The 16184-nt window shown below is 45.2% G+C and overlaps 1 protein-coding gene across 7 annotated transcripts in view; it reads left to right on the top strand.

Annotated features, from left to right (window-relative positions):
- The window catches only part of ARHGAP44 (Rho GTPase activating protein 44), a 171166-nt gene that overhangs the window by 131076 nt on the left and 23906 nt on the right, over positions 1-16184 (top strand). For all 7 annotated transcript variants that reach the window (XM_019755260.3, XM_074320484.2, XM_019755258.3 and 4 more), the window contains exons 9-16: positions 1656-1737; positions 2224-2351; positions 5670-5781; positions 6220-6301; positions 10664-10744; positions 13492-13605; positions 14264-14355; positions 15861-16041. In XM_019755260.3, the coding sequence (XP_019610819.3) occupies positions 1656-1737; positions 2224-2351; positions 5670-5781; positions 6220-6301; positions 10664-10744; positions 13492-13605; positions 14264-14355; positions 15861-16041 (872 nt within the window). The remainder of the gene's footprint in view (positions 1-1655; positions 1738-2223; positions 2352-5669; positions 5782-6219; positions 6302-10663; positions 10745-13491; positions 13606-14263; positions 14356-15860; positions 16042-16184) is intronic.

The following is a 16184-nucleotide window of genomic DNA, read 5'->3' as shown; positions in this document are numbered from 1 at the left end:
TTATTTCTCCTTGTATGGACTTCCCCAAAAACCTAAGAATGAAAATTAGCCTCATCCATGAAGGTGATTGCAACGCAGGGATCTATGGCCATGGTTCTCAATCAAGGGTGATTTTGCTCCCTCTTCCAATAGACATTTCTCAATGTCTGGAGACATTTCTCAATGTCTGGAGACATTTTTCACTATCATCTTTGGTGGTGGAGTGCTACTGGCATCGAGCGGGTAGAGGTCAGGATTGCTGCTAAATATCCTACAAAGCACAGGACAGCGCCCACAACAAAGAAGTATCCAAAATGGAAGTAGGGCCAAGATTGAGAATCCCTGGTGTATGATAAACAGGAAACTGGAAAGAGGATGATAACCCCACCCCCAGCACATATTTGTTTTTAATCTAGACTTTTACCAAAGATGATGACAGGTAGGTAAACGATGATTGATGTGACCTGTTTGCCTTCCTCTCATCAATGAAAGCGGATGTAGAGAGTAGAAAAACAATATCTGAGTCGAGAAAAACATACAAATTAAAAAATAGGCAAGTGATGGAATGATAAGGAAGGAAGGCAAAGAAAAAAGAAGGGAAATCCCCAAAAGTTTAAAAAGCTCTGATGAGTATGTGGAATAGCTGTGGGCTGTTAGCAGTCTTCCAGCACTTTCATGCGTGGACCAGAAGTGCACAGAAGTTCCTTTTACCCTAAAAAAGAGCTGATATGCATTCCTTCCAGCTTAGAAAGTTTATTTTAAAGTAGTAATATTTTTTCAAGTATAGTCCATTGGTTTTGTTCGAGAAGGCCACAGTCAATTTTAGAGTTTTTTCAGCGAATGAAATTGTTGACATTCCAAGCCTTGTTAGATTCCCTAATTATCATTTGTGTACCATTTATTTCAATATTCCGATTTTTTAAAATCCATGTTAATTTTACTTGGACATGATAGTATCTACCCTCCATACCAAGCGTTTAAACAATGATTCACTTCCCTTCCCTCACAGGTGCCTATTTTTGGGGGGAGGGGTTCAGAAAATAAATGAAGCAATTATTGTTCTCAGGTTTTCATTTGCTCTTATCAACATTTCAGCAGCTTTTTTAGTAGTGGGATGGTTTGAAAGAATGTGTTCTTTGGGCTGCATTACTATAATCAAAGCAATTTTACCTCCCAAGGTAATTGAGGATTGTGAATCAAGCCACAAATTTTCTGATTGTTTATAGCATACACTCACTTTGCATAAAACAATTTGTAGTGTGTGTCTACACACGCACTCACACAGGCTAATGACATTTAGCTCTTATAGGCAAATGAATTTCTAAATGTGTTTTCCATGTATATTTTTCTATCATTGCTCCTCTCATTTTTGCCTTTTGCTTTGAGGAGGGGGTGCTCGGTAAGTTAGGATGATGGCCCCGAAGGCAAACTCTCTAAGTCACTCCTAATCGGTCATGGTTCCATCTCCCAAACTCCCACTTATGGTGACTCCTTTGCTGCAGAGGCTGAGGAGGAAGCATGCCCATGACTTTAAGTGAAGCGAGGAGGGAGCAGAGGCCTCCACCACCTTCCCCGTGACTCAGGCAGCACATTCATGCCGAGCACCCTGCATGGCACAGCAGCCTGTGCACCCCACCCTTTGGCAAAGGGTAACGCTTGCTCTTGTGTTTTCTCAGCTCATAGAAGTGCAAGCCGAATACCACAGGAAGTCATTGACACTCTTGCAGGCTGTGTTGCCTCAGATAAAAGCACAGCAGGGTAAGTGCCGACCTTCCTTGGCTGGGGAAGGTGGGGGGCCTCCTTGTCTTCCCAGATGAGTCCAATGCCCTGTGTTTTACCCACCTTTATGTTCTACCCAGCAAGGTCAAGGTTAGATGAGCTGCTAGAACTTCCCAAGCTGTTATCTTGATCCAGTTGCAGTGAAGCCAGGTACACACACACACTACCCACTCAAGCAGATGAGTCGAGGGGGTGGGGTGTGCGTGGACGTATGCGGAAGGGTGTGTGTATGTCTGTGTGTGTGTGTGTGTCACATGAAGCCCAGCAGCTCTGAACACAGCTAGTTAGCCATTCACCCTGCCCAGTCCTGCCAGTCATTTGCAAAACTACAAGAATAGAGACCCAGCTGGGCCTCCATGTCTTTGGTAGTCTTGGGAGAATCTGTGTGACGAGGAACAAAATACTTCAGCATGAGTGATCTTCACGAACCCTTTTCATTGATCCCTTTCTTGCTCCACCCCTCAGAGGCCTGGGTGGAGAAGCCTTCCTTCGGGAAGCCCCTGGAGGAACACCTCATGATCAGTGGCCGAGAGATCGCCTTCCCCATTGAGGCGTGTGTGACGATGCTGCTGGAATGCGGGATGCAGGAGGAGGTAGGTCTGGGCACAGCCAAACCCAGCCTCTAACAGGTCGCCTCTTCCATGAGACGCAGCCTGAGGATCTTCTCCTCTCCTATGACCATCCTCACCCTGAGCCCCACAAATCCGAACATGACAAGATACGGTACAGCCCCCTCTCCTGCACAACACGTATTGGTCCTACTCTTTCCCGTGAGCCTACACTTTACAAGGAGAGTGGAGGATTGTGGGAAACCAAAGCGCTGGCCATGAGGAACTTAGAGCCACATTCCAGCCATTCTTTCTTCATATTTAACATGTTTAGGCAAGCTGCTGCTGCTGCTTCCTCCCCCTCCCCTTTATCCCCCCATCCTTTTCCTCGTTCTTCTTTGTCTTCTTCATAATATCCCTGATTTTAAAAATAGGACTTTTAATCTTTTTTATCATGATTCTTTTATAGAGATCCTGAAAATATGATGATTGATGGAGACATTAGAAAGTACTTCTTAAGAGCCCCATGTAAAAAAAGGTCTATGAGAAATTGACGGCAGTTGTTTTTATTGCTGTGTAAATCAATTCCTGGGAGAGAGACCTCATCTTAGGTTTCTTCTATAAGCTATGTGGAAATCTTTACTCCGTCTTCCTTGAATCTGATCAGCCAATCAGTATTTACTTAGAGCATGCTATGCATTTATTACTGAGCAGGGTATGAAAGAGGGAGAAGGGGGCTTATGAACTTACTGGGGGCGACGAGTCTAGCATCTATCAAATAGACCTGATTAACCCCAAACAGTCTTACAGCCTTGAAGCCATCACTAGGTCAGTCATGTGAGGCAAACTGTGAGGGCTTCAGAAGATGAGGAAGCCAGTGAATGTTTAAATATGTGTTGGCCGCCTCCTCTATGTCAGGCCCGCTCTGGATGCTGGCCATTCAAAAGGAATGAGAATGAATGTTTTCTGACTACATTTTAAGTGCCAGGCATTTTCATGTGTGTTATCAATTACAAGATGAAAAGGTCTTTGCAGTCCCCGAGGGACAGTTTCATGAACCCTGAGGTGAACTAGGCCTTTTCTTGCTCTATCATTTTTTTAATTATGGAAAAACTGAAACACTTCAAGATAAGATCATGAGCCTCATCACCCAGTTTATGGTCAATCCTGTTTCATCTCTACCTCCACTTCCTGACCCCACCCCCCCACCGCCAACCCCTGCCTTGGATATTTTGAAGCCGATCCCTGACACGATAACATTTCATCTATACTTCAGTAAGTTTCTCTAGAAGATAAAGAATGTTTTTAAATACAACTATAACAATATTATTACATACAGAAATAAAAATCGTATATCAATATCTGTACATTTCTAATTCATATAAACTGGTTCTTGAAGAACAGATGTCAGATGATCTGGCATCGCCCATCTTGTCACCTGACTCTTCTATCAGCTCTTTCCAGGCCTTTCTGGCTCTCGTCAGAACTCACTCTCTCGCTGCTTTGCATTAGCTCTGCTTTTTCCCTGCTTTGCATCAGCTCATTTCCTTTAGTAACAAATATACTCAGGTTTCCCCAGCCTAGAAAAAAAAATCTTTCAACCCAAGTACAGCCTCATATTCCTTCCCTAAGCTCTTTAGTTTTGTTTTTTGTGCTACCCAGTTTCCTAAAATAGCTCTCAACATCTGCTGAGTCTGCATCCTTGCCACCACTCACTTACTCCGCTTTTTCCTGCGGTGTCACTTCTGCTCCCACCACTGGGCTAAAACAGTCCTCAGCAATCCCTAGGGACTCCCAGATTGCCCAGTCCTGTGACTTAACCCAGCCACCTTAGCTGTGTCGCTGCCTGTGAAGTTACTATTGTAGGCATCCTTGCAATTAGCACCACCGTCAATCCCCTGGCTCCCCCCACCCCACTCCTGTCAGCAGCATTGCGGTGGTCTTTCCAGCACCACCACCCAGCGCTGCCCTCTCCTCTCTCAAACCCTTCCTGTGGCATATACATCCTCTCCTGGAGCTTCACCTCCAACTCAGTGAGGATTCGGGGTCCTCACCCCTCCTCTGGGCTCCACTCCCATGTTTGCTGCCATTTCTTCAGCACTTCCAAGTAAATTTTTCTCTAACAGCCAAAAATCTGGACTCCCTAGCTATTTTAATAATCACCTTCTCCTTCTGGTTTTTATACGTCTCTCAGTGGAACAGCCTTCTCAGTTACACAGTTGAAGGTCTCAAGGCTTGTATTTGACAGCTCTACCTCCTTCTCTTTGGCGTTGTTCATCACTGAATACTCTCGCTCTTCTTCCACGGCTATGGCATGTTTTTATGAGGATCTAACCCACTCCTTTAATGTGTGCTGTAGCTTGCTCTCTTTGTCATAGCAGCCTTACTTATACACTAGTCCAAATATGTTTCGGGAGCTTCCTTACATATATGCCAAAGAGCTTTGGACATCTGTTTATCAGACATACCCTACACTGAGAAGGGAGTCAACAATCTTAGCAGACCCAAAATTCAGTATTCCAGACCAGGAACATTTTCATCTAAAGGAATTTAAAAATCTGAATGGCCATAAATGGTTAAAGGAGCGAGACATATTCTGCCAGTCTGTGTCTCAATCTGTGGGTTGCTTCACAGAATGTAAGGAGCTAAGAGGGTGAAACAGAAACCAGTAGGTCTTCAACTCATGTCTAACTGAGCCGTCTGTGACTTGGGGGTTCCTTTCCCACTCTGACCTGCAGTGGCCTCCTCTCCACACTCCCCTGTCCTCCTCTTTTTCTCTCCCGAGTTCAATTTTGTTCTACAAAATGTAGTTCACATGGAAAAGATGACAGTGATTTGAAAGTGACTCCAAGAATGGAACATGGCGGTGTCGAAGACTTCCTCGCAAACCACCCCAGTCTGCCCTTCCCCTGAGGACACACATTGTACTTGGTTCTGTGAGGATAGCCCTGGGCCTCCCAACACACACACGCCTTGTAAACCTTTTCACCTCCAACTTCCTAGACCCTCCCCCCACAAATCTAACCAGGTCTCAGTCAAATTCTTCTCTAAAATGTGTCTTAAATACACAAAAGCAAGAAGTCGGAGTGCCCAAGTTCCATTTTTTTCAACGAATACTGAGACAGAACAATGAGCCACCCCACGTGAGGCACTAGAGACACAGCAGTTGGGTAAGGCCCGGTTCCTGCTCTAGAGGAGGAGACATTTAGCAAATAAGCAGCTACAGTGTTGACAAATGGTGTTGGGAAAATGCAACTAAGAGAATTTGGAGGAAGCGAGTGGGTAGACTTCCTGTCTTCGTTGGTTTTGCTTTTGTGCCTTTGAGTTACAGTGCTATCCTGTGACCCGCTGTCCTGTTGGTAGGGACTCTTCCGAGTAGCCCCCTCTGCCTCCAAGCTGAAGAAGCTGAAAGCCGCCCTGGACTGCTGTGTGGTAGACGTACAGGAGTACTCGGCAGACCCCCATGCAATCGCAGGTGGGTGCCCACAGCCCCTCAGCAAGGTGGTCCCTTGTGCTATAGAGGCTCCTGGGGAAGGGGTGAGCATGCAGGGTGTGTGACCACATGTCACAGACATTTGAGCACTGGCTTCCCTACATGCGTCAGATGTGTTCACTTGGGGTCCCAACGGTAGGCCTGGTTGCTCTGGCCCCTTGAAGAAAGGTCTGCCCAGTGTACCAACAGAAGAGAAGATGATGGTGGGAAATAAGAGGCAAGGAGGCCAGTGCAGTTGTCAGCGCAGGTCCCATTGCTGTGCCAGAGCCTTGGCTCCATTCACGCGGGAAGCTGCCATTTGGTCTTGTCGTCTGGGTCAGGGAGCTCATCCCAGATGTGACCCACATGGGTAATGCTGGCTGCTGGAACTTGTCTCCGCCATGTCAAAGTGGCTCATGGCCAATTTGTATTCGTGCCCAGGAGCTTTGAAATCTTACCTCCGAGAGTTGCCAGAACCTCTTATGACCTTTGACCTCTATGACGAGTGGATTCAGGCTTCCAAGTGAGTATACCACATTTTGGAGTGTCTTGGGGGTTGGAGTTTATTTGGAGGTATTTATTGAAATTATAAAAGCTTGTAACCTCTGATCTAGCGGCTCCATTTCTTGGTATTAGGGTTTCCAGGTGGGAATTCCCGCTCGTTCTCAGGATTTTTTTTCGCTTTTCCGTTCTCAAATCGAGAAAAATTGGTTGGGAAATCGGGAAAATCGGCTCCTTGAACCCAGGTGGCTGGAAGTATCAGCCGTCACTTTGTGGAAACGATTCGTTGTGGAGAGCAGAAAACAGTTTGTATCTCGGGATTCGGGAATGGGAAAGTGAAAAAAAATCCTGAGAACAGGCGGGCGGGAATTCCCGCCCGGAAATCCTATTTGGTATCTATCATGGATACATAGATTTACACATACCCAAGGAAACGCGTGCAAGGAAATGCATCATTAGCTGGAGGAGCAAAAGCCTAAATGTTACGAAATGTTCATTGGTTGGAGGGTGTGGGGAGTGGTCAAACAAACTGTGGTATCTACACTGTGACATACTCTGCAGCAGTTAAAAACAAAACAAAACATGGAGCTATTCACACTAACATGAAAAGGTGTGAAGATTTATTGTTGAGTGAAATAAAGCAAGTTAACCAAGACACACATGATATTCACTTGTTGTAAAAAGGAAAAAAAAAACAACAACACTCAAAACAGTACAGTTTGGGGAGTGCCTCGCTATATGTGTAAATGTATAAAAGAAAGTTCTGGAAAGGCTCACACAGTCAGATGGTAGTGATTCTTTCTGGAGACAAGGAGGACACAGGAGTGGTCACAGGGGTCTTTACCTATATTTGTAATAGCTAAAAATATTTTAACAACAACTACTTAATAACTAATATAAAAACCTAACATTAGGGCTGTGGACACCGTTCCCCTGTTGTGAAGATGAGCCTGAGGGAGAGGGCCTCAGCAGGAAAGGCCACAGGAACAACGCCCAAGACACTAGTTCTATGGCGGGAAGAGGGGAAATATGGAGAGCAGGCAAAGCCACAGCCATGTCACCTATTATGGCTCCAAGCGTGGTTTTCCTCTTTGATTCCTGGCTTCCTTCCTCACTCGATGTGTGCATTAGGCTTGGCCATAAGTAAATGCTCTTATTTAGGGGAATTGGTTTGTACTGGGTAAATGGGCATGGCCAGTAAGGAAACAGAATTGGCACCAGAGTGTGGGTAGTGGAGTCGATCCAGGAAAAAGAGATGAAGGAGGGAGAACATTTTATGAGAACAGGACTCAGCTAGGTGCCCATGAAAGGATGTTATTTCTAGAGCTCTTTAGTCATGGGATTTAACCATAAAGAGAAGCCGGCTTAGCCTGTCAGAAAGAACACTGGAATATGTATCTGTTTCTGTAAGAACTGGAGGCTGAAAGAGAACCCAGCTGACCTGTAAGTCAAGCCAGGCTAGTATGTGTTGCGTTAGAGAAAGTAGCTCCAGTCCAGTTACATAATGCTATTTTTTCTTTCCATGATAGAATAGAGATTGTGCATTTTTAAAGGCTGGCTGAATATACAGTGTTCTCATATCTCATTGTGGAGACAGAGTGTTGAGTTCCATGATATATTAATAATCATAAGTGATACCATTTTTTGAGTGTGGTTTTTAAACTTGGCATTGTTCTAAGCTCATTACATGTTTTTAACTCGTGTAATTTCACAACAACCCTATGAAGTGGGTTGTGCCGTTCCCCCCATTTTACAGATGAGGAAGTTCAGTCATAGGGCAGGTATGTAATGGCAGGTTACTTGCCATCGAATAAATGGCAGAAGGAGGATCTGAATCCAAGGAGTCTGGTCCCAGAGCCCATGTGCTTAATGTGGCACTTGGTGCCTCTCTTGAATAGCACTGTGGTGGGGATGAAGATAAGTAAACGCATCCTTTGATGGAAACTGGCCCTTTTATTTACTGAATGGCCCAGTGATCTTGATGACATAAAGCTGGAGAAGGGGAGGACAGCCTGCTCCTTCAGGATCTATCTGGGAGCCGCTCCTCCCACCTCTTTGCAAAGGTGCGCCTCCAAGAGGAAATAGCAATGATCCTAACGCCACAGAGCTCAGGGTCTTGGAACCAAGGGAAAGCAAGGACTTATTTCTGGCCCTGGAGAGGATGCGTGTTGTGCCTAAAGACTCCAGCAATGACGGTGGCTGCCATGAAGGTCACAATTTCTAAAGAAATTAATTTTGTCTAGAACAGCCCTTTCCAACCGTCTGTGCACATCAGTCTCCTGAAAAGCTTTTAAAAGATACCAATGCCTTGACCTTTTTTCCCAGAGATTCTGGTTTAATTGGTCTGGGCTCCTTATTTCAAAGCTCCCCAGGCTACTACTGGGTTGATAACTATTGATGTTTCATGACGCTGATTCTCAGCAAAGAGCCACACAGACGCTAACAGAGGATTGCAGTTCAGGCAGACTCCGCAGGACACAGCCAGCTCTGCCACACAATGGGACATCCAGGAGTCGGAAGTGGAGCCAAGGAAGAGCAAGCACAGCAGTTAGGGATCCCCAGGACAGCGCAAGGTGGCCTGAAACTCAAAGAATGCGTCTTTGCAAGCCACATACATTAAGTGCTTCCATGCTGGAGTGATTCAGAATGAAGGTTCAGAATAGCCCAGAGGCCTAGAGCTGCCTGAGGGAAGATGCAAGAAGACTGAGGCTCCAGTCAATCCTAGGGCGCCTCCCTCAGGACGGGAGTGCGTTCCCCTTTGCACTGGCCATTCCCCTGATGTGACTATCCCCACAACATTTGCCCCAGGGCTCCTTCTGATTATTTGAGCGCCACGTTACATGGAACCTCAGAGAGACCTGCCTGACAACCCAAGATGAAGCAGCTGACGTCACGACGATCTATTGCGTCCACTATGTTCATTCTCCACTGAAAACTGACGGCCTGGCTGGTGGCTGTCTGTGTGCAGCCAACTAGGCTGTGAGCTTCGACAGCAACTACCTTCTGACTGCTTCCGAGCCCCTGGGTCAGTGTCTGGTACACAGGACGCACTGGCACAGGTTTGCTGATTTTTATGGAACGAAAGGTCTTGGCGGCATCTACCCTTTCACCGTCAAAAGGATTGTGGAGCAGGACAGCGAACGGACTTGGAGCCACAAGAGACTTGTCAGCCACTGGTGGAGGCAAGAGTGGAAGCCGCAGCCACGGCCGTTGCAAAGGCTGACCTGGATAGAGAGCCGAGCACTTTGGTGCAGTCTCTTTTAAACCACTCACACTGACGCTATGGGGGAAGTTCTCTCATTAATCCTATTTACAGATGAGGACAGTGAGGTCCGTAGAGATTCCATAACTGGCACAAGATCCCAGGTGGGATGCAGCTGGGTCTTCACGGCCTCCCGAAAGAAAACCCGCTTTAGCCAGCCCTTGGTCAGATTGTGACTACCTGACAAATATGAGCTGTCATCTTTCCATCTCTAAATGGGAGGTTTGGTTTTCACTTCAGGTTCCTAGCAGATGTTCTATTTGAAAAATGCTTACCTCTTCCTTAAGGGTGAACTGAGGGAAAGAGTTTTTGTCTCCCTGGTCAGGTTCTGTGGAAGGACCTCTGGGTACCAGCCGGTGGGTGACGGCCCCCACCCTGCCTCGGGCACTAGGTGAAGGGTCAGAGCTGGAGCATCTCCCAGAGAGTTTTCCTTTCAAATTTTCTGGAGAAAAGGTTGTTTGAGTATAAGGCCTTAGTCCTTGATATAGATTTTCATGAAAAGCATATAAAAAGTGTAGTCCTGTAAGTAATTTCTTTTCATTCTCAGAGGTCTTGTAAATAAAGAAAGTCTTAGAGCAAATCTTTTTGTAGAGGAGAGAATCCTTTGCTCCATGGGACTTACCGATCTCTGAGTTATGTCTGGAAAGGTCAGATTTCCTTATGTCCATATTGAGTTCATAGAATTTGCTTATTCAAAAGGGATTTACTAAGCGTCTGTTAAATATCCTTTGAACTGGACAACATACCGCCACCATGGCGTAAAAGCAGTTGAACTCCCTGGCAGGTATCACACATCCTGGTTTCCGTGCCAGAATTGCCTTCCTGAAAACACCACGGCCCTGCCTACTCAAAGCAAGTGTCTAGCCTCTGCCCTCCTGCCCCACCTGGGACACGTGACTTGTGCAGGGGAAGTTTTATTAAAATGGCACAGGACAAGACAGAAAGAGAATACAAAGGGGGAAATACTAGTAACCAAACATTTAAATCATCGTAGCTTACGGATATGGTCAGTGACAAGGTGAGCACCTTCTTCTCAAATATTACCATGACTAGTTAATATGATTGCCAGTGAACCTTCATTGATTCATCCATAATCCGTGGCTTTTCCTATTAATTCCCCAGCATCCAGGAGCAAGACAAAAGGCTTCAGGCTCTGTGGAATGCTTGTGAAAAATTGCCCAAGGCCAATCACAACAACATCCGGTAAGTTGACATTGGAGACACTTGGGTCAGGGTTATCGAAGCCCCAGACACACAGTTTCCTGGCTGAAGGTCATGGTAACTATTACGCACAGCATTTTATGCTATCCAAAGCATTGTTAACAGGCTTGGTCTCTTTTCATCTTCAAACAACCCTGTGAGGTGTTTAATTACCACTTCGCAGATGAGGAAACAGACTGAAAGTAGCTAGATGACTTTGGAGGCTGCCTAGCTAGCCATCAGATAATTCAGTGACGTCTTTGAATTGCAAGGAGCAAAGATTAATGCAAGCTATTTCAAGATATTGGGGTTTTATTAGAAAGATAGGTGTTCATGGACACCTGGGAGAAGCTGACCAAACTTGGAGCTGGAGTTGGCAGATGTGTCCTGGAGCTCGTCCTCCAGAAGAGGAGATCGGGAGAATATTCTCTAGTGCTCCACCATTCACCAGCTATTTTCCACATGTCTGTCTCTCACTTTTCATGCCACCACCCGAGATTTTATTTCCTGCTGCTCTGCAGATCTTTTCTCTACCCCGGCTTCTGCCCCTTCACGCTTTCTGCTTCCTCATCACTTCGTCTTGCCAGCACTGCTCCTGGCACTGCCACGTCTTCTCGGTGTTTCTTTAGGTACAGATTTTCAACTTCAGCTCCTGCTGCCATCTGCCTGATTATTTCTGTTTTCCTGTAAAAAATCCCAAGAGTGACGGTAAGGCAGAGCCTCAAAAAAAGTTAAACATAGAATTACCATTTGATTCAACAATTCCTCTTCTGAGTATAGAACCAAAAGATTTGAAAGCAGAGACTTGATATTTGTACACTCATGTTGATAGCAGCATTATTCACAATAGTAGAGAGGGGAAAATGGCCCAGATGTCTGTCAGTGGATTAATGGATAAACAAAATATGCATACAATGCGATATTAGCCTTAAAAGGGAAGGAAATTACAACACATGCTACAATGTGGATGAACTTTGAGAACATTATGCTAAGTGAAAAAAGCCAAACACAAAAGGACAAATACTGTATGATTCCACTCATATGAGGCACCTAGAATGGTCACACTCATAGAAACAGAAAATAAAACGGTGATTGCTAGCAGCAGTGGGGAGGGGATGAACGGGGGGAGGGGGTATCATTTAATGGGTACAGAGTTTGAGTTTGGGGTGATGAAAAAGTTCTGGAAATGGATAATGGTGATGGTTGCATAACAGTGTCAAAGAGCTTAATGCTATTGAAGTATATACTTTAAAATGGTTAAAATGGTAACTTTTATATATATTTTACCACAATTTAAAAAAAACTCCTAAGAGCAAGTATCAGATCGGTATAACACACTGAGTGTTGCTGCCTACAGCCGAGGACACCAGCCGGCTGTGGATTGGCTGCTCTCAGCTGAGATCCCACCTTCTGGTCCAGGTGTGTGTAGGTTCTCAGAGTGAGACGTGGTCATGAGAGGCATGGCGACAGTGGTCAGACCCTGAGTCTGGTGGTCTTTCGGCGAGGCTGCAAGAAGGCGAGTCAACAATTCCTGAGGGAGCCACTTCACTATGATCTGAGCAGAATGGCATCAGAAACACAGCCTTCTGTAACTGAGAGCCCAGGAGAAAACATGTCCCCGGGGTCCTGGGGCCTCTTGTCAGAGCATGGCAGATTTGGGGTAGGGTTCTCCGGAACTGGTTTTTGTACTTCATTGGTGCATAGCTACCTCATGAGTTCTCTTTTTTTCTTTTTTTTTTTTTTTAATAATAGCTTTATTGAGCTGGAATTCCCAAACCATTGTACCCTTTTAAAGTGTGTAATTTCATGTTTTTTTGTATAATTGTATAGAGTTGTGCAACTGTCACCACAATCTAACTTTAGAACATGTTTATCACCCCAAGAAGAAACCCTGTTCCCATTAGCAGTCACTCCTCGTTTCTCCCAACCCAGCCTCTGGCAGCTACCAATCTACTTTCTGTTTCTGTCTCTATAGACTTGCCTATGCTGCGTAATCCATGTAGATGGAATCATACACCATGTGGTCTCTTGTGTCTGGCTCCTCTCACCTGGCATAGTGTTTGCAAGATTCATCCATGTGGTGGCATGTATCAGAGCTGCATTCCTTTTTATGGCTGAATAATATTCCGTTGTATAGATAGACCACATTTTATTTATTCATTCATCCGTTGATGGACATCTGGGTGGTCTCTACTTTTTAGCTGTAATAAATAATGCTGCTATGAACATTTGTGTGCAAGTTTGTGTGGATCTAATTCTCTTGGAAATATCCCTAGGAGTGGAATTGCTGGGCCAGATGCTAAGTCTTTAACTTTTTCTCCATTTGCTGTCTCCAGAAAGCCCTGCTGAGGTGGGGGCTCCAAAGGGACCAGGGGATATCACCCTTAGCCTGTAGATGTCCCTGCCAATGATACCTAGACACTTTGCCTCTCACCTCTGCACACAGGTAGGATGACAGGTGACAGAGGTTTGAAAAGAAGGAGGAACTTTAGGTCACCATATACTGAGTCCAAAGGAAAGATGGACAATTTCTCTGGCGAGACATTGACATGCTCATATAGCGGAGTAAGACCTGAGTCTTTTTTGGGAGCATTCCCGTGTCCTGATATATGATGCATCTTCGTCATGTTGTAGGATGTATGAGTGTCTTCAATAAGATGTGCTTCACAAGAGATGTTTCTACCCCTTGCTTGGGGAACATGACTGGTGCTGACCTTTAGTTAAACCTGGCTCTTCTAACCTCCTTTCAGATATTTGATCAAATTTTTATCCAAGCTGTCGGAATATCAAGATGTAAACAAAATGACTCCCAGTAACATGGCGATTGTGCTAGGACCCAACCTCCTATGGCCACAATCAGAAGGGTGAGTACAGGGAGCAACGGGCATATGGGTATTATACAGAGGGGCAGGGGCAGGGGTGGGATGGCCAGGGCCCAGATATTAACCAACCTCATTTATTTGTCGAGTCATATTTCTGCCTTGGCCTGCTCCTTTTTTAAGTTCAGGAGGAGACTCAGAATCCTGCAGCTCTTTCCACTGACACTCTCAGAGCTACAGGTCTGCATTGAGGGCCTTCTCAGAGCTAATCTATATCAGTGTCAGAATGAGAGGGCAGGGGACATGATGGACCAGGCAAGGCAAACTCTCTCAGGCCTCCCTAGCACGCATGCCAGCATCACGATGCAGAGGGACGGAGGGCTATCTTGAAAGGCAACAGAGTTGAGAAGAGGATGAGTCTGCCCGTTATGAAGCTCATACCTCACATTGAAAAGTGCCGCGTGCTTGGTGATTTGTGTGTCTTACTCATTTCCTTACTCATCCTTACTCATCAACTTCTGTGATGATCCCCATTCTCTAGCTGGGGAAAGAGAGGTAAACCTCTTTTTCTTCCCAAGAGAAAGCCCGTTCCCAGACCTAGGTCAGTAGCTTCCAGGCCAGGACTGGACTGGAGGGGCAGGGGTGCCTTTCACCCAACCTGACTGGTAACCCCGCCCTGCCTTCCTCTGCCCTGTGTCCGCAGGAACATCACGGAGATGATGACCACGGTTTCACTGCAGATTGTTGGGATCATCGAACCCATCATCCAGCATGCAGACTGGTTCTTCCCTGGGGGTATGTGGTGGCAGCCAGGTGTGGGAGGAGCGGGAGGGTCACTGTGACTTCTGAACCTTTGAAAACAAGTACCAGTGCCCAAAGATGTTTGTGGGTTTTTGTTTTTAATCCTTCTACACACACACTCAGGTGTGGGGGTAGAATCATGGCAGTTTCCTACTCTCTGGCCTGAAGATGTCCACTGCCTGTACCAGCCATGTCCATAGATTTTTCTGGTCTAACTTCCACACCATGGTTTCTTTAAATCTGTGAATCATGAAATGCTGGTAGAGAAAGGAAAGAGAGCCTCTGTTTTATAGATGTAGGGGGAGCTGGAGATTGAGACCTGAGATGAAGGGTTTATGGACCACCTGGGTGCCACCTTTTTGTTATTCTAAGCTGCATCTTTTGAGCGTCCCTCAACATGTAAAGGTGGAGCTCAAAGGCAATGAGATTCTTTCTTGTACCTGGTTCAAAGTTAGACTCTAAAGGCAGCTATTAAGAGGGAGTTTCATAAATGTTCTTAACCATGAAAACACCATTGCATAAGTATATGACTCTCAGTGGTGACAGCTTTGAAGAGACAGCAGTTGTCGCACTAAATTCTGTTTTCTCTTTAGAAAGAAACCATACCTTATGTTTAGTAAACAAAAAGGGTATAATATTAATAATTCTGTGCTCTATCAGAGGTAATCAATTAGTGCTGATCTAACATCAAAGTGTTTGATTGTCTATATTTTGTTTCATGTGTTTTGACTGTGATAGCTTTCACTACTAATCTCATAAGAGTTCTATTGATGACATAAAGTTGGGTGGGAGTAAGAAGTAAGGATAAAGAAATAAAGGAGATAGGAGTTGAAGGTATAATTCTGTAAGTTCTGTGGATAAGCTGATGCGTTACCATTGCAGACAAACAGGCTCTGACTACAAAAGGATGAGATGAGTACTTCCATGTATCCATTTCATAGCAAACACCCTTAGCAACCCTATTGAGATTTCTAGTTTTAACCCTTTTTAATTTTTTCCCTTTGGTTTTCCAGAAGGATATCATCATCTACAAATAGTAACATTGCCTCTTATTTTATTTTCTTGACTGATTCCATTGGCTAGCACTTTTCCAATAGTGTTAAATAACAGAGGTGAGAATGGGCATTGCTCATTTTCCTGATCTAAGTAAGATGGCCCTGGTGTTTCCCTCTTAATCAGGAGGTTTGAGAGAGATGATTTTGTCTTTCAGGAAATACCCATCTGCTCCTGTTTAAGCTTTGTTTTTAATCACAAATGAGAATTGCATTATTAAATGCCCATCATATTAGTATGATAGGTGAGCGCATGTGTTCACCTGTTAATATAATGAATTATAGTAAGATGAATTAATATCAATAGATGACCTAACATGGAACCATGGGATAAAATTTTCTAGGGGTGAAGTGTAAAGGAGAGGCCATCTCTGCTCATCTCTCCCCTGCCCAGGAAGGGTGTGACAGACCAATAGATCATGTATACCCATTCTTTCTTCCCCACAGAGATAGAGTTCAACATCACAGGGAATTATGGGAGTCCTGTGCACGTGAACCACAACGCCAACTACAGCTCAATGCCGTCCCCAGACATGGACCCCGCTGACCGGCGACAGCCCGAGCAGGCCCGCCGGCCCCTCAGCGTTGCCACAGATAATATGATGCTGGAGTTTTACAAAAAGGATGGGTATGAGCTGGTGTCCCTTTCTCAATGTTGGGGATTAGAGAAGGGAAGAGTTGAGATGTAACAAAAAACCGGATTGACAGGAAGGCTGCACTTACTAATAGCTGTTCAGGTGACTTGTCACAATTAAACTGTTACCTCAGTCT

Source organism: Rhinolophus sinicus, chromosome 12 (genome assembly GCF_057876585.1).
Source record: "Rhinolophus sinicus isolate RSI-liver-muscle chromosome 12, RSI-T2T, whole genome shotgun sequence".
NCBI lineage: Eukaryota > Metazoa > Chordata > Mammalia > Chiroptera > Rhinolophidae > Rhinolophus > Rhinolophus sinicus.
Note: the sequence above shows the minus strand (reverse complement) of the source record. Positions and strands in the feature narration are given on the sequence as shown.